Source organism: Eublepharis macularius, chromosome 8 (assembly GCF_028583425.1).
Source record: "Eublepharis macularius isolate TG4126 chromosome 8, MPM_Emac_v1.0, whole genome shotgun sequence".
In the NCBI taxonomy this organism is placed as follows: domain Eukaryota; kingdom Metazoa; phylum Chordata; class Lepidosauria; order Squamata; family Eublepharidae; genus Eublepharis; species Eublepharis macularius.
In genome coordinates this window covers 31,700,628-31,721,604 of record NC_072797.1, presented here as the reverse complement: position 1 = coordinate 31,721,604, position 20,977 = coordinate 31,700,628, and the positions used below count along the sequence as shown (strand labels likewise).

Sequence of the window (20,977 nt, the reverse complement as noted above, 5' to 3'; positions counted from 1 at the left end):
TTGAAAGCGCAGGCATTTCCCACAGGTTGAAACTGTCCTGCTGTGGAACCACTAAATAATGCATTTTCATTTACATATGCCATCTTCTAAACTCAGTTAAAGTTCTGTGGGTGCTTACTTTGTCATAGTCTACTAATTCTACAGATCGAGGACTTGTATCACGTTTCATACTTCAACAGCATGCATTTCAGTCAATGGGCAAAACAATTCTCATGGTATTTGTTGCTAATATTTTAAAGAAAAAAGCAAATTTCAATAAAAATGTATAAAAAGCCAAGATCAAGACCACTAGGTCAAATACCATACCTGTTTGCATCTGCGCATTTCACCAATATAGTCTCTATAACTGGCTTTAGAAGCTGCTGCAACTTCGCCCTTTCTGTTAGGGTATGGCAGGGTGTATATACAAGCATGGCTCTTAATGTTTTCTAAGAAGGAAAAGCAAGTGTTTTTGAAATTACAATCCCTTGATTAAAACTGTATAAATTATAGTATGGCAGAAGTGGTTAAGTCAGCCCAGGAAGGCTCTGACACTTCTACTGTTCTGCAGAATGTGTAAAACAGAATAGTTCAGGAAGACTTTTTCTATTTATTTTATTTTTTTATTTTATTATTCAATTTCTAGCGCCCCCCCGCCCCACATGAACAGGCTCAGGGCGGGTTACAGCAAGCAAAAATACAATTAAAACCACAGTAAAATCCTCACAGTCATAAATACAGCTTAAAAATTTACAACTCGCAATTCCCAAGATGATGGTCCATAGCCAACATCTACCCCTGCTGATAGTGCACAGGGGAGAAGGGAGGGAAGGAGGGATCAACATTCTAATTGGAATTGATTTAAATGGGGGGGGGGCAAGATGAGAGTACAACACATACACCCCCCCCCCCCCCGCAACAGGAGACTGGTAGGGAGGCTCATCAAATGACACTCAACGGCCTCAACCATATGCCTGGCGGATTATCTCTGTCTTGCAGGCCCGCCAGAAAGATAGAAGATCTTGGCAGGCCTGAGTATCCACAGACAGAGAGTTCCACCAGGTTGGAGCCAGAACCGAAAAGGCCCTGGCTCTGGTCAAGGCCACTTGAGACTCCCTGGGGCCAAGGACCACCAATAATTGCTTATCAGATGATCTAAGTGCTACAGTGAGAGGCAGTCCCGCAGGTATGCTGGTCCCAGTCCACTCAGGGCTTTATAGGTCAAAACCAAAACCTTGAATCTGATCCAGAATGCCACAGGAAGTCAGTGCAACTGCTGCAAGATGGAGAAACATGTGCCCTGTATGGAGTACCAGTTAGGACACACGCAGCAGCTCCAAAGGAAGTCCAGCGTTGAGCGAGTAACAGTAGTCCAATAAAGCAAATAGGGTTGTACTTTATTACACTGTTTATTGTACATACCGTTTTTCACTGCATTGTTTTCTATTTTTGTTAGAAAATCAGACAATTGTTGTACAATTTTTCTAATCCACCTTGTGCTATTTATGGAATGTCATGTCTTATACTAGTTTTTATTGCATTGTTTTTAAATTATGTAATCCACCTTAAAGTCTCAGCGAAGAAAGTAGACTATAAATAAAATATAGTCAGTTGCAGCAAAAAGAGGAGAGTGGATTGCAGAATAACAAATCTTCCCCCTTTGTAGCAGACATTTGAGGGTCATTTTGCTGTGATCATATGTATTTACTGAGTGCTGGAAGAGCACTCTCCCCATTACCACTTGCCCAAACTGTAAAAAGGCTTTCGGATATTCATTATTAGAAAAGAATGAACTACTTACTAAAGCAGCAACATACACTTTGTAGACGGGATCAGCACAGACCATGGAAAGTACACTGCAGCAGGACTCCACGACAACATCTCCTGAGATACTGGTCTGCGATGACCCACTAGCTGCTCCTAGAGTTCCAGCACTTGTGGTGTTCCCACTGTTGCTTCCAGAATTTCCAGTGCTTTCCCCGTTGGCCAATAACAGAGCACCACTAACATCATGGTAAAGGCGTCTAAGGGCCATCTCACGTATATTCCAGTTACGAGAAAACAAGCAGCCAACTAGTTCTGTTCCAAATACCTACCAAAAAAAAAAAAAGGAAGGAAGAGCGTAAGCTGACAGCAAATACACAATGAGCTCAAGCATTTGAATTCAAAAGCACAAAGTTCCACTGAGATTTGAAGGGGCACAGTCTGGAAACAGCAGTATCATGCTTCTCCAGCAGATCAGAATCAGTTTAGAATTCTTTCTTTTAAAATTTAATATCATAACACTTCAACGATATATTAAGTTTGAAATAAAAAGTGTCAGATAAGTTTTATCTCCCATTCACTGTTAGGCATGATACATTGCATAAACACAATGAAGTCCGTCTAGCAGTCACAATCTACCCCAGGCAAGTACAGAACAAAGCAGCAAACACAAATGTATGTTCATATTTATTAGCTGGGGGGGCAGAATACTACTTAGATGGTAGCAGTGTAAACCATTTAGAGCTATGGTTGTTGTGGGTTTTCCGGGCACAATACCCACTGCACACTGAATGGAGAAGTCTGTTTCATCTACTGAGCAAACAGCAGTTATCTTTTTTCCATATCTGCTCTAGAAACATAATTTAATGTTGATGAATTAATTTGTCCCTGAGAAAGCCCTGAGACTGGCATCTCTAAGTGTCTAAAACCAAAAAATACACAGCAAGTAAAACTTTTTAGAAATTTAGTATACCTGAATCCATGGTTCAGCTAACTCCTTATAAGCTGATGGGATTTGCTGAACCCCATAATGAGTAAGGTTGAAATTACTATCTTGACTCCTCCTTGGTGAGCCAGCTGTGGGCTGCGGCGTTTGGGGCTGGACCACACGAAGAACAGAAGGTGAGTCAACAGGGCTTGGCAACTCATGACTGTAAGCGAACACAAAATACAACATTCATAAGTATGTCCACACTGGTAGATATTTTACACAACACACTGAGTAAAATACATCCTTACCTATAGAAGTCATGAGATCGCCACTTGGATCTACAAAGAGGACATATAAGAGGCTCTCTGTTTCTTCTACATTCCTCTGCCCCTAAAATAGCAGCGGGACAAAACAAAGTTTGTAATTTAGCATTACTAAAATGCTAGGTAATACTAATGATAGTTATGATTTTGAATTCAGTTTTTTTGCCAAATATCTCCCAGACTAACAAGCAAATATTAAACAGAATATATGGAGAATTATAGATTTATATCTGATGAAAAACTATGGTAAATGTATCAACTTGTGATAAGTCATTACTTTCTTCAAATGGAGGAACATTCAGCATTCTCTGCCTGCATGGAAACAACTACATAAAAGAGAAAGGGCAACTCCTGCTTATCTAGGACTGACACCAATACAACTGAAACCAAAATTCCAAGTATCAGCAGCAACACCAAGGCTGTAGCTACTACAAAAAATGACTACTTAAAAATATTAAAATGGAATAAAAGCTACTAACAATGACTTTAGTTCCTATTTTAAATGTGCAAAATAGTAATTCTAAACATTCGCTTTTTCATGAGGCTTACTTCATTAAGATATGTTCATCTTTAAAAGATGCCTGTTTATATATAGTTTTAGCACTCTTCAGGTATTGCTCAGCATTATAACAAATGAAGTATATGCATTAATCTCGCATCAGTGAAGTTGGCAAGGACCCACTCTGCCAATCTTCCAATGAAAGGACTGATTCCTGTTCAACGCAAGTACACACTTAATATCATCATCAACTTACATATTGACATGCAATGGTGGTGAAGCTTATTTCTGCAGCCATCTTCACAAACAGTCAAACTCTCTTCATCCAACATGCCTAGCAAGCAAATGGGGCACATTTGTTCTTCTTCATCTTTGATACTATTAAAGGGGAGCGAGAGAGAAGGATTGTAATTCTTCTGATTATTTTTATCCTGCTTCCTTTCCCTTTGAACATCCAGGTATATAAAAAATAAAGTTGAGACATAAGGTGAAACTATGTTTTAATTTAACTAATTATGGTTAAGTCAGACCAGTGGTCCATCTAGTCCAGCATCCTATCTTGCACAGTGGCCAACCAGTTACTATAGAAAACCAGTAATAGAGCTTAGAGGCTGAGGCCTTCCTCTGAAGTTGTCTCCTGGCACTGGTTGGTATTCAGAGGTTTACTGCCTCTGAATGTGGAGGTTCCCTTTAGTTACCATGGCTAGTAGCCGGGTTGAGGAGATGCAGAAGATGGCCGATGTCGGCAAAGAGGTAGGTGGCCAGCGGCTCAGTGCAGTACTTCTCCCACAGCAGTTAAAAGGCAGTAAAAGATTGCTGGGGGCTTGGAAAGAGGTTGGGATGCTGAAGAAGCTGCACCAAGACAGAGCCTGTGCTTGCACACACATCTTTCTCTTCTCTCTCTTTTCTTCTATTCCTCTCTCTTTTCCAGGCTCTGAACAGCTCTCACCTATTCTCCAGCCTTCCCCCCACCTTCCACCTACTATTGTAACATTACTAGTTGCCGGACAACTTTCCCCCCTCATTATAGTGTTGCAAAGGGAGAGGATGAAGAGCGAATGAGAGAAGCTGGAAAGGAAGAAGAGGAGAGAAAGAGAAGGGTGCAAAGAGCAGGAGCCACCATCACAGATGGCTGGCCTGATCCACCTTCAGAGGCTTCACGACCCACTTTTGGCTCCTGACTCCTGACCCACAGGTTGGGAAACATTGCATTAACATGTATTTAAGGTTTTTTTAAAAAGAGATTTATGGCCCCTCGCAGTACATAACTTAAGGTAACAAGTCAACCAGCAGAAGACATACAAATATTATTGCAGATTTTTAGTAGTTGTCTCAAAAGCTAAAACGAATACACTAGAACGTATCCTGTGAATCAGGAATGGATGAATGAATGGAAGCCAGAGCCGTATTATCTTATATTTCAATCCAATACGAAAGCTTGGGAGTCAATGCATGTTTTCTGTATACAAGCACAAAGTCTTCATGTACAAAAAGCCATAACATGAAAAACTGATAGTTTTCAAAATTAGTTGGTGTATCAATACAAATGATGACATATTATAGGCCCGCAATAACCAAGTCTGTAATCCTTGATACCACATTGTTCTCCAGACATTTGCCCAAGCATCACAACTGTATCTTGACACACAAGCGTACCTCCTTGTGAATAGGCAGGCACAATAATTTATGCGAGCTTCACAAAAATGGAACTTAGATACTCAGGCATAGTATTAATGTAAATATGAATATTTACATATAAAATCCTATAGGAAGAACAGGAACCACTCTGTTTCTTGCAAATTTGAAACATCATGTATTTTTTTTACAAGTGAAAACTGTTTGCCATACCTTTGACTAAAATTTGGTAAAGGTGCTGGAGCCAAATAAAAATTGGGGGAAGGGGGATGCTGATTCAGCCATCCAACTGCCTGTTTAAAAATGAAATTTTATTTTAAAAGGCGAGATACTCCTTTTAAGACCATATTAGACTCCAAAAGAGATCCTGTTATATGCGTATAGCATATAAAATACAGACTAGGATCTTTTATGAAAAGATTACACTAAGAGCGAGAAGGCACAATCCTGATATGACAAGCAGCAGCAATTCAACTTCCCAGCAGATTCTGAGATTAAATTATTTTAAGAGACATAGCTAATGGAAAAGTAACTTCAGAAACACACAAATTATTTTGCAAACTTAGCTAGCCAGAAAATTTAAAAACATTCTTGCTGCAAGTATCTGGCAAATCAAAATTATCAGAACTTTTGTAATGGAGGATGTCTTATATATGAATTGGAACTCAGCATGACAAAGGAAAACAAATCTTATTATCCATTTATCCATTATCTGAGAATCTTTATAAAAGCACTACTTACAATGCAATACTTTCTTTAGTAGAAGTACTAACCTGTTTTCTGAACTAGATGTAGACGTACTAGATGATGACAATGTATGAGAATTTGACATGCGTGATACAAACTTCTGAATGGTGTTACGAGAGGGGGCTTTGATTCTTGAACTACGCCTACTGTGATATTTCTGGAACAAACTCTCAACCTAACATTGAAAGAAAACATTAAAAGTAGCTATTATGCTATGAATGCCTCACACAAAATGTCTCATTTCAATTAGAAAAATTAAATTGCAACATAATAGAATATCTATGGCTTGGATCCTACAAAGTGCAAGCAAAAAGATGCTCACAATATGGTTCTCTCTCCCTTCTGCCAACAGCCTCCAGATACTTCGAAAACATTGATGTTAGAGGTTACAGGAGCCTCATGGACAAAAAACAAGAACAAAAAAGCCCAAATAAAACACCCAAGACCTGGGAGCTGCTTATGAGAGAGAGGAATTGTATCCATGAACAGCTGCATACTCATGGTCAACAGTATTTAAGCCAGTGAGAGTATTGGTAATATACCAAATAATACCATTATTAAAGGATAAATAAATTTAAAAATAGTATTAGTCAACCAGGAAAAAAGAATGAGCTGCTGTTCAAAGAACCTCACAGAAAGTATGAGTAAATGGATCCTTGAATTTTGATGACATCCACATTGGACGTTACCACGGAGCTGGGTAATCTAGAGAAGGCTGGAAGACATCTAGGAAGGTGTTGGTTGAAGCTTGCATTGAATCTGATAGGGCATGATGCCACAGAGCCTACTGGCAGTGATAGTGGCAAAGAAACATTATTCCTCTGCAACCATTGTATCAGCTAGTTCACAACTATTCCAATTGTTTAAGGTATCTCAACATCTACTAACTTCTAAATCTGAACCTCTATTGTCCCAGAAACAGAAAATTAGCAGTGAAACCTCTGCAAAAAATTTTGCTGATAAAAATAATACGAATTCACTCTGATCTGTATGTCAGCTGTGATACAGGCGAGGCAAAAGAAATGCTTAATATACATCATTTGGTTTAGTTATGGACCATTTTGACCGAGTTTCCAAAATGGATATTGGCAGGATCCTGGGATCTGTGAAGGCCACTACTTGAATACTGGATCCTTGACCATCTTGGCTGCTAAAATCATACAAGGACCACATAAATAATCCCATGATGTCTATCATAAATAAATCAGTCACTAACTAAGAGCACTTCTGCCACTCTGACGCAGTTATCTCCCCAGCACTAACAAAAAAATCATCCTTAGACAGTGATGTGGCCAATTATCATCCAGTTTCTAATCTGACCTTTCTAGGCAAAGTGACTGAGAGAGTAGGAGCTGACCAACTACAAATCTTCTTGCATAACTCTTGTGCTATAGATCATTTTCAGTCTGGCCCGGCTATGGGATGGAGATGACACTGGTGGCTTTAATGGATGACCTCCACCTGAATATAGACTAAGGCCATGAGCTTTTTTATTCCTAGCTCTATCTGCAGCCTTTGATACAATATATATATCATACCATCCTGTTGAGGTGTTTCAAGGCAGAAGTAGGTATCAGAAGATGTGCCTTGGATTGGTTTAAATCTTACTTCATGGAACTCAAAGGATTGCTATTAGAGACCAGCTATCTTCAGTGTGGGAATGTGTGTGTATGGGCAGTTGTTCGTTTTGCCCATTTGTAGAGTGGCACCTGCAGGCAGTCTTGCTCAGATAAGTGAAGTTTCCATGGCAGAGCATAGAGAGAGAGGTGGTCTCACAGATATGAGCAACTAAGGCCATGAAGAGGTTTATATGGAATAGCCAGTACCTTGAATTGCACCTGGCTGATGAGCAGCCAGTGGAGTAACTGCAGAATGAGAATAGTATGCATGCTCAACCAGCTCCTGATAATATCGGAACTGCGGCATGGATAAGGTAGCCCAATCGACTGTGTCAAGGTAGGAGGGAAATTCCAAGTTGGACTGTGGGAAAGCATTTTTGCACCTGCCTTAATTTGCTTCTCCAGTAGCAATGCTGCATTCCGTATAACCCCTAGGATCTTACCTGAATCAGCAAAGTCAACTGAACCCCACTAAAAGTTGAAAGCACAGATCTTTCCAACCAATAAGACTTTCATCTTGTCTGTGTTCAGTTTCATTTGTTCTCTTTTCAGTCATTCGACCACAGCAGTCAGGCAGTGGCTCAAGACATCTACTCCATCACCAAGGGATTTGGATAGGGAGGTACAGAGCTGGGTGCCATCCACATATTTACATCTAATTCCATAGCTATAAACAAGCTCTTCTAAAGGCTTTACATAGAGGTTGAATAACATGAGGGATAAGATTGCACCCTGTGGAACCTCACAAGACAATTCTCTGCTGTGGCTCCCAGCTTATAGAATGGCCTGCCTGATGAGGTTGAGATGGCTCCCATTCTTCTGGCTTTCCACAAACTGTAAAAACTGAACTGTTCAGGAGGTTTTTTTAAAAAAAACATACACAAGTAAGAAGGCTGTACTTGTAAGGAAATTATTCAGAAAGATGCTCTGGTAAAGGGACAGGGACTGTAGACCATACTACTGATTACAGCCCGTTGCTGTTAAATATGCTCCTACAAGGTAATTTCTGTATTTTTAACGTGTCATATTTAAATGCTTATAATTTGTTTCAGCATTGTTTTCAGCTCTATTGTACTGTTTAGTGGATGTCCCAGCCATTGGTCACACTGACTTACACTGTGTAATCTGCCTTGAGTCTCCGTGAAAAATAATGTAAATAAAATAATAAATAAATAAAACATTATCATTCTGCCTTCTGCACCTATCTACATTACCAGGAGGGAAAGTAGAAAGTGGAATATTAATTTCGGAAGGATCTGAGTCTCATGTTTTCTTAATCAATTATCCTGATCTTATCTGCATTATTCTTGTGCTTTTACTTTTAGGATCGGAGCAGAGGACTGACTGCTGTTAGATGTAACAGCAGTTAACAAACAAAGATGAGGCATGGGCTCATGAACTCCCTGCCACCCACCTTACCATGAGATAATCATAAGGTATCGCCACAATGCTATTAAGGTAAACAAAATTAAGCAACAGGAACCAAGATCATCTTAATCTCACTTAGTGTCAGTGCTGGCATAGTCCAGAACTCAGCTAAGAGTAAACTCTTATTGACCTCCTCCCTGCTTCCTGTGTGTTTATACGTCTGTATGTTTTTTGTATTTATACACACATTTTAAATGTTACTTTAAATTTAAGCGATTTAATATTTGTCCACTGCCTTGGAGACCCTATTTTGGGTGGAAAGGCAGCATATAAATGTTTTAAATAAATAAAAATAAAGTAATAACTGAGAGGATGCATAAAAGTAATACATTATGCAATGTCTTACTCTCAGTCTCTCCAACACCATTTGCCCTGTTGAGTGTGCGCTAGAAACTAGCCATTAAAATGGAAGATATCATGTTAGAAGCGTATTGTCCAACAACCTCTATAAAACTATTTAATGCCTGTTCATTGTAAATGCTTGTTAACATGGATTTTAAAAGTAACAAAGTAAATTCTGATAATTTCATAACCTTTCAGGAAATTGCAAGTATAACAGCCTGTCTCCAAGGCAGAATGGCCGTACCTCAAAGTTCTTCAAGGTCTTTCTCCAAAGCATTGGATCTGAAGGTTCAAGTTGAAACACTCGAAGCATAACAAACAGAAGATGAATACAAAATGTTCCACGACCACAGCTGCAGGTCTGTAAACACAAAGATGTTCATTGTATTATTCTGGATTTTTTACACACTTCTTTCAGGAGGTATAAATTGCTCTATTAAGAAATCTGTTACTATCCTCCAGATAGTTTTCTTTCCACAGCTATGAAGATTTTATGCAGGGCAAACAACACATTCTTGCAACCAACCAACATGCCCTAAGGAGGGCTACTTACAGTTCACTGGTGGTTTGCCACACCTACACTCATACCCAGTAAATGGGAATTAAGTCACTCAACAGAGGAAGCAGCAGCAGTGTGCCCATTCAATGGTGGCACACCTTACCCAGGGAATGTCCCTCTCCTTTAGGCTCTACTGGAGCCTACCCTGCTATCTTTTAGGAACTGATCCAAAAGATAACTTTTTACCCAGGTTTTGAAGTAAGGGATGATATTCTTACATCATTTCCACAGTCTGTTTTCAGACTCAGAACTGTTTTATGAGTGTCATTTTAACCTGCTCGTGTTTTAAGCTATTTTTCTGCTTTGACTGGGTTTTAAAAATTAATTATTAATGGTTTTATAATTTTGTGTTTTTATTACGTTCTGCTTTGTAAGCTACCTTGAACAGGTTCATGAGGAGAGTAAATCCCATTCCTTCCCCTACAATCCTCTGCTTCCCCCTTGCTCTGGCTCAGCTTGCCCATTTTTATTTTCTCCGCTGGCTCCACTTCCTTTCCCTGTTCTTAACTCCCCTCACAGTCCCGCATTCTTCCCCAAGTCACTCAGTCCTCATCCTCCACATGGAATTCGTTGCCACAGGAGGTGGTGGCAGCTACAAGCATTGCCAGCTTCAAGAGGGGACTGGACAAATATATGGAGCAGAGGTCCATCAGTGGCTATTAGCCACAGGAGATAGATGGTATTCTCTTTGTGGGGAGGTGGTGCTCTGTTGTCTTGGTGCTGGAAGGAAGGCAGTGGGAGGGCTTCTGGTGTCCTGGCCTCACTGACAGTCCTTTAGATGGCACTGGATTTCTAGCCACTGTGTGTTACAGAATGTTGGACTGGATGGGCCACTGGCCTGATCCAACATGGCTTTGCTTATGTTCTCCTTCCCACCGTTCAACAGCCTGTTTGGTCCTTCCACTGACTGTTTGCATCTGCTTATTTTCAGTTCCTTGCAAGTTCTTCTCCCTTCCTCGATCTCTCCTCGTGCCTGCTTCCCTACAAACTCATCACCACCCTTTTTGCTATCATTTTAGATTGCTCTGGCAACCCAAAATGCTACTGTTAAGTTTGAGAGAAAAAGAATCTCTCTTTCTCTCATCCACAACCTGTTTGGAAACAACTAACTCACCTCCGGGTTTTTTCCCCCTTCTAAATTATACTTTTCTTTAAACTTGGGGCTTCACCCAAGGTTGCAGCAATTTCTACCTTAGTCCTGTGATATTTTTTTTATCTGCACAGGGGGTCGCATGGAGCTATTAGATATATGGTATGCCAGAAATACCTAGAAAGTAAGGTTACTTCACTACTTTTCCAAAGATTAATCATTTTAGAAAAGCCTATTAGAACATTTATGTCATTTATACACTGCTTTTCTCCCCAATGGGGACCCAAAGCAGCTTACATCTTTCTCCTCTTCTCCACTGTATGCTCTTAATCTTGATAAAACTAGTTGATCCTCTCAGTGTTCTTTACGATTACTATGTGCAATGCGTGCAATACATACCTGAGGCCCAATGAAAACCCTGTATTTATTATCAGGGCTATCTCCTCCTATCAAGAATGAATTGGGTCCTATCTGCTGTAAGAGGTACAGTCTGGCTCTCATGACTTTATTGACTCGGCGATTGGTTTCCTCGGGACTATATGGAGAGAAGCCATCTGGAGACGGAGCTCTTCGTGGTGGTGTTATTCTTCCACTCTGAAACTTAAACCAATTTGTTTCCATTAACTTTCAGCAATTCTGTCATGAGTTCCCTCTTCCCTCAAACCCATAAATGCAGTTTCCGTTAAATCACAAAACACTGCAAATTTCCTTCTGTGCTAAAAATACAGGCACATGTTCTACCATGTAGTTTCAAAACTTCCAATGTCTATGCTGCTTTTCTTACATATTGGTCATTTCCTTCCTCAGCCCTATTACATAAGAGATCTCAAACTCACAGGCACTGGAGATACTCTTTTTCTTCTTACTCCAGGAGATTCCGACTTAATAGTCCTAGAAGAGGATGAGGATGAACTGCTAGGAGAAGGGCTCCGTCTTCCCTTTTGAGTAGGTGAAGTAGCAGTTGTTTGCCCTTCAGTCGGAGCTTCTACTGCTGGTTTAGTTACTTCATAGCCATCTCCTTTTATTGGTATTGGCTTTACCACCTTGTAAAAAAATAGATATATATGTTTTTATGAAATTATTTAAAGCACCTTAAGGTTTATTTAAGGAAAAGAGACATTCACAGCATGTTCTAAGTATACTTGGAGGTTCCCTTCTGTTAAGATTCCTTGTTTCCCTACAAAAGGACAGTGAGGATTCACAACATATGGGAAGAGGTACTCCTGTTAATCTAGTCTGGGAGCCCATGGTCTGAACTCCCTGCAAGAAGCACTGTAAAATCTGAGTATTGGTAAACTAGCACAAAGGTATACTTTAGCTGAGATCCGAAGTGCTGACACTTGGTTAACAGCTCTCACATATACAACAGAATATGACCATTTCCTTTGACAGCGAACCATGATGAGGCGTCACGAAATGTTTTTGAAAATCCATTTAATTTGACAGCCATGCATCTTACAAGAAAGGTGCTATCACATAATACACACAAGTACAAGGACTCTTTGAAATTGTCATAAACAGTTCTTTGAACAGTTGCTTTAGTATTTACTAGAATATATTTTTGTTTTTCTGGTAAAGAAGGTCATATCAACTGCTTTGCCATTTATGTATCTCTTTGCTAGTTCCTTGTGTGTGTTTTTTTGTATTTCAGTCTAGGACTTGGTTTTTATCACTGGTTTTTATCTTGATTTTTATCATTGTACAGGGCCTAGCTACTTAAACCTTTTAGTAAAATACTAAAATATTAGTTTTGACATTGTTCCATTAAACTGTTTTTGCTTCTAACTATGAATAAAATCCCGCTTCTTTTCTTCATACACATGTAATGCTGACGATAGAGGGCAGTATTGTAATATAATGAGCAACATATATTGATTTTTGACTTCAACTATATCCAGTACATTTTTTGACATTAAAAGCTTCGTAATTAGCAATTAACAGCAATGAAAGGAAATAAAACAGAAAAGCAGAGCCAGGTATTAACTGTAAGGTTATACAAAGCAAAAAAAAAAAAAAGCAAAATTAATTCTGTTCTTTCAGCAATTACATTCTAAAACAAAAAAATTCAGTGCTACATACCACAGGACCTCTCCTGCTCTTCCTTTCCAGCCATTCATGCTTCCAGGCAGGCATACACGTCGCCTTGAGTTTCTCTCTGATCATGCGCTCTTCTGGGCGGTCATCGATTTTCTGCAACCCCCTGAGAGTTTCTTTATTCTCCATGTCACGACTATGAAAAAGAAAAAGCAAAAACTATAAATGTGACGTTTAGTTAACAGAGTAGTATACTTAACTGCTGAACCCTCAGATCTTCATTTCCCTCCCCAATTGCTAAAAGACAGCAGGATTTTAATCTGGTGGCACCTTAGAGACCCACAAGATTTTCAGAATGTGAGCTTTTGAGAGCTGAAGCTCCGACTCCCAAAAGCTTATACCCTGAAATTTGTGTTGGTCTTTAAGGTGTCACTGGACTCAGATCTTGTTGTTCTATAGCAGACCAACATGGCTATCCATGATAAAAGATAGATCTCAGTGGTGGGGACAAAATGCTTAAGCCTCTAAGTAACACACTACCCCAATAGAGGTGCAATTACTGTTAATGTTAATCATTAAGGAAGAGGCAAAAGCCCTTTATAATCATTTTTGAGAAAGAAATCCCTTCTGCTACTAATGCTTCAGAATCTGTGATAATATACATCCCTAAGGTATGGCACTGTATACAGAGAGACTTTTTGAACAGGCTTTATCAAGAACAGCAATTCAGATAAATGACAATTTCATTTCCTTAGATAAGAGGGGAAGGTACTATGACAGTATATGACCTACCTTTCCAAAAGAGTAAATTCGTACAAAAAATGCTTTAAAAACTTTCAAAATAAGCTAACAAAGATAGCCATGAAAGAAGACGGTGTATCTTCTGAATGTTATTTGTGATTTTTTCTAGACAGCTAATTATGACAAACCTTTAAACAATTTTACTCGAAAAACAGGAATTGTAATCAGACTATGATCCAAATCTACCAAAGAGTATCTGTCAGTATCTATCATTAAGACCAAAGATAATATAATGATCTACAAATGAATTAGTAACCAAACCTCTCCCCGCAAAAGCAAATTTAATCAGGATATGAATAGTTTGTTTGTGTAGTCTACAACATCAACTGAAGTAAACAAAAAATGCCAACAAACCACCACTATAATCACTGTTGTCAGCATCTATTATCATCACTGATGTTTTTGCAATCTTGAAACAAACATGAAGTGCTCCACAAGGGGCTGCCCATAAGCCTCTCTCTCTCTCTCTCTCTCTCTCTCTCTCTCACACACACACACACACACACCATTGTTATTTTATCTTGATTTAAACTGTAAATGTTTTTAATCTGTTATCGTATGCTTCCTTGAACCACCAGGAAAGTCAGGGTAAAAATATTTTAATAAAGTAAATGAATGAATGAATAATAGAGTTTGTGTATATACACAACCCAATTTGAGCAAGGGAATGAGAATGAATAATGTTATGATTAGAATTGCAAAAAATATCCAGTTAGTGTATTTACCTTCTATCTTTTGTTACATTCTCCTCCATCTTTTCAGTATTGGTAAAACAAGCCATGTCAGAAATTGCAAGCACAAAGCAAATGTCCAAGCCAAAACAGTCTGTCTCTAGTGATTTGTTTTCAATGGAATGCACAATTATTTATTTTATTTATGATTTCTGTGCTACCTCTCCACAGAGCCAGCTCTATCAGCAGATAAAAGTTAACTTTCATCAGGCTACGCCTGAACAACGGCAGCTGAGATTCTGCATCTGCACACTGCACTCTGCTACCAGCTCAAGAGAGAATATAAGCAGCATGGAGACTGCCATATCTGATTTTGGGGGCTGGCAGTGCAATTCTAAACAAAGTTACCCCTTAAAAGCCCACTGACTTCAATGTTCTTAGAGGGGCCTAACTCTGCTTAGGACTGCATTGTTAGTGCCTTTCAAACATACACAATTTCCCATCATATCTCCTCCCAATATACAGAAACCCTCTCTTACCACTGGCCATTCCAATATCCAACATATATGTATACAGCATAGTCATTTTACTGCTGCAGGAAAGGGTTATTACTTTTCCTTTCCTTTCCTGGTACAGCTCTTTTGGCCATAGCCTTAAGCCTGATCCTATGTTTACAAACAAACAAAAAACCGGAATACTAAAACTACTATTGCCAATATAGTGATAAAAGAATCTTACTCCAGTCACAAACATTTCCTAGTTTTAGGCTGGATTACTAAAAGATAAGATGCCGGTGACCTGGTTGTGTATAGGTCCTTATCTTGTAAATTATTTGATTAATATTTGTGAGCTCATTCTTCTCAAGTATCGGAGTAATCCATCTTTGTCTCTCCTCATTGAAATTTGGGCATTCAATTACTAGGTGAGCCAAGGTTCCTATCTTACCTGTATTATAGCAACATTTACGTTCTGAAAAGGGAATTTTCAAAAAGCGACCTTTCATTTCCATAGTTAGTACAGCATTTAATCTAGCAGCCAAGAAAATATCTCAATATTGAGGTATTTTCATGGACTTTAAATATGCTGGTAAAGTATTTGGAGGTTCGAGTCCATTATCATAAGGGTTATTGTAAAATTAAGATTAGAAGTTTGTGTAGCTAACACAAACACCTAAATCCACTCTCACTAATCAGAATGGGAAAATAGCTGTATTTTTTACAAGATCTGATTTGTGCAAAAGAATTCCACTGAAAATTATCATTGAGCAGGAGCAAAATCAAGCAGGCTCTTCTATATGTTCAAGTATCCATTGTTAGCATATGAACTGATATTTAAAAACTTCCCTGTGGGCTTCACGCAAGCATTTATTAACAATGTACTACAACAATAAAAGCCTAACAATCTTTATTTGTTCCTCTAAAGAACAGAAGCTACTGACTTCCTCCCATGTGGCAGTAAAGCCAACCTGCCCTTGCTTCAACAAAAGGATGTGGGAAATCATCTAAAACTGAAGTGTGTACTCTCGTAACTAAAAATAACTTGTAAAAAAAGCTTCCATTAGGTGAAACTAAGAATAAATTTCAAAATTTATCATTATCTATACTCAAAAGGTTTAATGTTAAACTGTAAACAAGTATTTGCATGCAAAGAAGCTGAAATACATTATTTGTTTCAGTTCTATTATTTTGGATGACTTCCTGGGATAAAGCCCATAATACATACTAGCATGGTCTCAGGCAACAGTCAATAACATCTTAGTCGACTGGTCTACAGTATGGCAAAAAGCCCCATCAGACAGAGTAAGGCTTGACCTATATAGGAAGCTGTTGAGGAAACCCTTCATTCTTTGGTCTTAGTCTTCCATGGTGTTTACATATTACAACTTCAGCCGAAAGAGAAAAAGCAGAAGGAAGCAAACAAGCATCAGTGGGACCAAGTGGGGAAAGGATACGTAAGAGCGTGGAGAGACTTAAAGTTATGATTGGCAATATAGGCCAATCATATTACTCATTAAGCCTTTTATTTTACTTTAAAATGAGTTTCATTACATAAATTATGATTAGATATGTAGGAAACCAACCATGCAATGGGGGGGGGGAGTGCCCCAAAATAATTCAAAAAGCCAACTAGCTACGTATCTCCAAAATATGTCAGTATAAGCAGGAGTTGCACTGGCACATCACTCCCAGGCCACCATGCTGGTTCTGGCTGCTGCTGCTGCCCCATCAAAACCATCTGCTGGTGAGCTGCTGGCATAAATACCTGCACCAGTGTGGAACTTGACGGGACTGAGGGGGTAAAAATACAAGAGGCACTCCCAGTACGCTAACCAAAAACCTTAGTGGTACAACCACTACTGGAAGCAAATGCTAAATCAGTCATACAATCCAAATATTATAATTTATAAATATATTTCAAAGTGCAAAAGTGACCTGTGCTCTTAATAAAGGGCTTTTTTTGAGGGGGAACGCTCTGGAATGCCGTTCTGGCAGCTCTAGAATCTGCCCACGTAATTCCTTCCTCCTTCGGCCCTGTGGGCTCTGCAGAAGAGGCTAAGCTGCTTTGAGTTCATTCTGCTTTTTTAAAAATTCATTCATTCATTCATTCATTCATTCATGAGAGAGAGAGAGGGTGTGCAAGCAGAGCTGCTGGGGTCAGCTTTCCAGAGGAGGCTAAGCTGCTTTGAGTTCATTCTGCTTTCATTTCATTCAGGGGTTTCTGTGTATGTGTGTGCAGCTTTGAGTTCATTCTGTTTTATTTTCATTGGGGGGAGCTGTGTGTGTATGTGTGCTGCTTTGAGTTCATTCTGCTTTCTTTTCATGGGGGTGGGTGGGCCTGTGCATGTGTGTGTGTGTTTTTGCTTTTCATTCTTTTGTTGACTGAAGTTGACGTTGTATGGTTCCCACAGCTTTTGAATGCATATCTAATTACATGAATGGAAGACAATAGGGACTGAGGAGGTAGCAGAGGTTTGTTATCTCCTATGTTGCTCCATTGCAGGAACGCCCCTCAACATGGCAGAAATTTACACCAGCAGAACACATTTCATAGTCCATAGGCATGCATGCACTGAGAAAGGCCAAGTGCCTCCCCCCACCCCCATGTACAACTCCTTCAAGATATGCCATGGTACACAACAGTTATCCTCTGGACATTGGACACTACAGAGTCTCCAGACTCTTGGGGAGCCAATGCTATTCATTCTGGTATAACACTGGGTGCTGTACAACATGATGCCTCACAACTGACACAACTTGGCCGGGCCTGGCAGTGACCACCAGAAAACTCACCTGAATGACTTTGGATCATTCGCCCTCTCTCTCTCTCTCTCTCTAAGATTAATCTACCTCACAGGTTGCTGTGAGGATAAAATGGAGTAGAGGAGAATGAAATCTGCCACTTGAAATCCTCGCTGGTGAGAATGGTAGCATATTAATAAAGTAAATAGTGAAAAAAGCATTAGAATCTTCTTTAACAAACCCGCTTAATAAGAGCCTTTTAAAAAGGCATATACAAATACAATACAATATTACCCCAATACTCAGTCGCTAACAGTCAAAGCTGCTTTATTTCTTTGGACAAAAAGTGAACATTTGGTTAAATGAGCTCATTTCAGGTATCACAAAAAATGATGGCTTAATTAAATGATCTGTGGTTAGTGTGGTTGTCTGAATCCACAAATGTTGGCTTCCTTTGGTAGCAAATGAACCTGTCATTCCTTCCCCACTCAAGAGAAAAGACATCACACCAACATTCAGAAGCACTCGGACAGTTTAGAGAAGGAGCCAAAAGCTCCTTCTAATTAAGACGGGCCTCAAAGAGAAAGCAGCAAGGTCTTGAGAGGCTCGACATTTAGTTACAGAGACACTTCTTATGGAACTAGAGAGGAGGACTCTCCTGGCTGCTGGATCGAGTTCTCACGTGGGGGCAAGACTATTTTGGATCACTGGGCAAACTTGATGTAAGAATATAAAGAAACCTGATGCTCCCCACCCCAAACTGAACTAGTAGATCAAACATATGATTCACTGTCTCAGTTCTATGGAATCCACACCGACCTCAAGAGTTCCTCTTGAAACCCTCATCCCAGGGAGCTTTCTTCAATTACATTCTTCTACTATTTGGAGTTTGCTGCTACAGTTGTTACATTATCTAGTGGTCACAGGGTTTGGTCATTCTTTATCTGGCTGGTCTTGTCGGACCATTTGTCTGCTCACTGTGAGCCAAGCTACAAGTGACGCCTTACACACGTTGGACACTTGTCAGCTTACCTCAAGTTTTGATGGGAAATGTAGGCATCCTGGTTTTACAGCTTGGCTCTCCATTACAGCTGCAAGACCAGGATGCCTACATTTCTCATCAAAACTTGAGGGAAGCTGACAAGTGTCCAACCTGTGTCAGGCGTCACTTGTAGCTTGGCTCTGTGATTAGGCCCATCCACCAGTGACAGAAGCGGAAAGGGAGGGAAGAAGTTGTAAGAAAGTAAAGCAGAGTGGTAACATCACTAGGAGCAGATGGCCAACTAATTATAGCTGTTTTTCATCCAAACAGTAATTAGCCTAGTCTTAATCAAATGAGACTCTTGCACTTACACTGCCTCTTCACATACAGTTACAAAAATATATCAAGTGCACTGCCTAATTTTAATAGCTCGATACAACTGTAATTTATGTTACAACCATCAATTACAACCCGAATTCAGTATCAAGTATAATTATCAATATTTATTAATGCTATAATAGCAGTCTAGATGGTGAACTGTCATGTCTCTAACTAAAATGATGTTCCCACACAACATTATAAACAGCAGAAACCAATACCAAAGGCCAATCCAATGAACAACTTTAAAATGTTAAATCTCTTATATTTTTACATTTTGCATTAAGTGTTAATATTCATCAATACAGGAAGGGGAAAAAATACTCTGGACTATCAAAACCCATAAGCCATCTTTACAAAACAGTTAATCTAAATGTATGTAATCATAATAGTGATGTTATGTTAAGAGATTTTTCACACATGCCTGAAACGCCAAAGTGATACTTCCCATAGCAATAGCTCAGTCAACCTGCATTTTGTGATAATGCACGCGCCATGGAGGCATCACAGCTAACATAACACTCCTCAGTACAAGTGAGGCCCCATTTATAACAGCTGTGGGAACTTCCTGGCCAGTGCCTGCGTGTAGAAATCACTACGACCAACAGTGCGTAAATTTAAGAATATCTTAATTCTTAGGTTTAAAAAAAACTTGTATGGCAATCCAATACTTTAGTTACTGACCAGGAGCCAAAGAAACATGGAATTATTTCTCAATCTGAAACAGTTTTAAACTTGTTGGTCTCAAACAACAGCTCAACACAGGAAATACTTTTGAAAGGGGGGCAGCAGCCCCAGCCCACTTGGCCAAAAGCTTCACTCATTCCTATGGAGGACAGCGAATAAAAATATTCCTTTACATTTCTACAAGCTTTCCCGTGTGCTTATCTACTTCTCCATGTCCATCACAGAACACAATGGTCTTGGTCTGCTATTTATTTATGGTATTTGCATGTTGGATCCCCCCTGGGATCCAAAGAAGTTCAAAAGAATAACAAAATCTGTCAAATTAATAATAGCAATAACATCTCCTCCTCCTCCTCCTCATCGCATTCGATTTATATACTGCCCTTTAGGACAACTTAACACCCACTCAGAGCGGTTTACAAAGTGTATTATTATTATCCTCACGACAATCACCCTGTGAGGTGGGTGTGGCTGAGAGAGCTCCGAGAAGCTGTGACTGACCCAAGGTCACTCAGCTGGCTTCAAGTGGAGGAAGGGGGAATCAAACACCGTTCTCTAGATTAGAGTCCTGCTGCTCTTAACCACTACACCAAACAGATAATATGATACAAAGGGAAAGAAATACATTTCTAGACAGGAGCTAAGACAGCAAGTCTACTTTCACTCACAACAACTTCTAATAGAGCAATGAGATTCTTTGGTGAAAATTACTCTTTATAAAAAAATTGTTGATAATATTGCAAAAACTGTTGATAATATTGCAATAGCAAGTGTCTGGAAGAAGTAGATAATGTAGCAAAATGCCCAAGACCTACATTTGTTCCACAGGAATGCCTACTGAATGGGCTGGCCTTTCCTACTATAATACAACACTCCACCCTTTTAAGGTCATTATACAAAAACTAGTACAATACGAAAAAATAATGGCTATCTAAAAAGTTACATTGTTAGTTTCTTCTAGAATTCAAGCCTAAAATCCCTTGAAAGTCTAAATATGCCACCATTACAACCTCCATGGTTTTGGTCAGAAACAGTAACAGACCATGATTAGTTTGTGAAACTAGGATCCAACTCACAGACAATTCTTAAAACCCTCATTTGTTATGGTGAACTAGTATTTGATCACCCCTGCTTTGATCAGATGGCTCTGTAGCTAAGGGGTATATAAGGGCAGCATCAGGGAGCGAGCCAGAATTAAGCCAGGATATTCATGTTTGCATGGCCCTATGAAACCACAGTTAAGACTGACTAACTGTAAGCATAGGTACT

The 20,977-nt window shown here is 39.4% G+C and overlaps 1 protein-coding gene across 1 annotated transcript in view; it reads right to left on the bottom strand.

Moving 5' to 3' along the window:
• MAP3K1 (mitogen-activated protein kinase kinase kinase 1) overlaps positions 1 to 20,977 on the bottom strand; it is a 68,312-nt gene that overhangs the window by 23,485 nt on the left and 23,850 nt on the right. Inside the window, exons 2-11 of the mRNA XM_054986287.1 lie at positions 12,996 to 13,146; positions 11,753 to 11,959; positions 11,316 to 11,516; positions 9,512 to 9,628; positions 5,905 to 6,053; positions 3,753 to 3,874; positions 2,983 to 3,064; positions 2,717 to 2,894; positions 1,781 to 2,071; positions 307 to 428 (exon numbers count right to left, since the gene is read on the bottom strand). Coding sequence (XP_054842262.1) covers positions 307 to 428; positions 1,781 to 2,071; positions 2,717 to 2,894; positions 2,983 to 3,064; positions 3,753 to 3,874; positions 5,905 to 6,053; positions 9,512 to 9,628; positions 11,316 to 11,516; positions 11,753 to 11,959; positions 12,996 to 13,146 — 1,620 coding nt within the window. The remainder of the gene's footprint in view (positions 1 to 306; positions 429 to 1,780; positions 2,072 to 2,716; positions 2,895 to 2,982; positions 3,065 to 3,752; positions 3,875 to 5,904; positions 6,054 to 9,511; positions 9,629 to 11,315; positions 11,517 to 11,752; positions 11,960 to 12,995; positions 13,147 to 20,977) is intronic.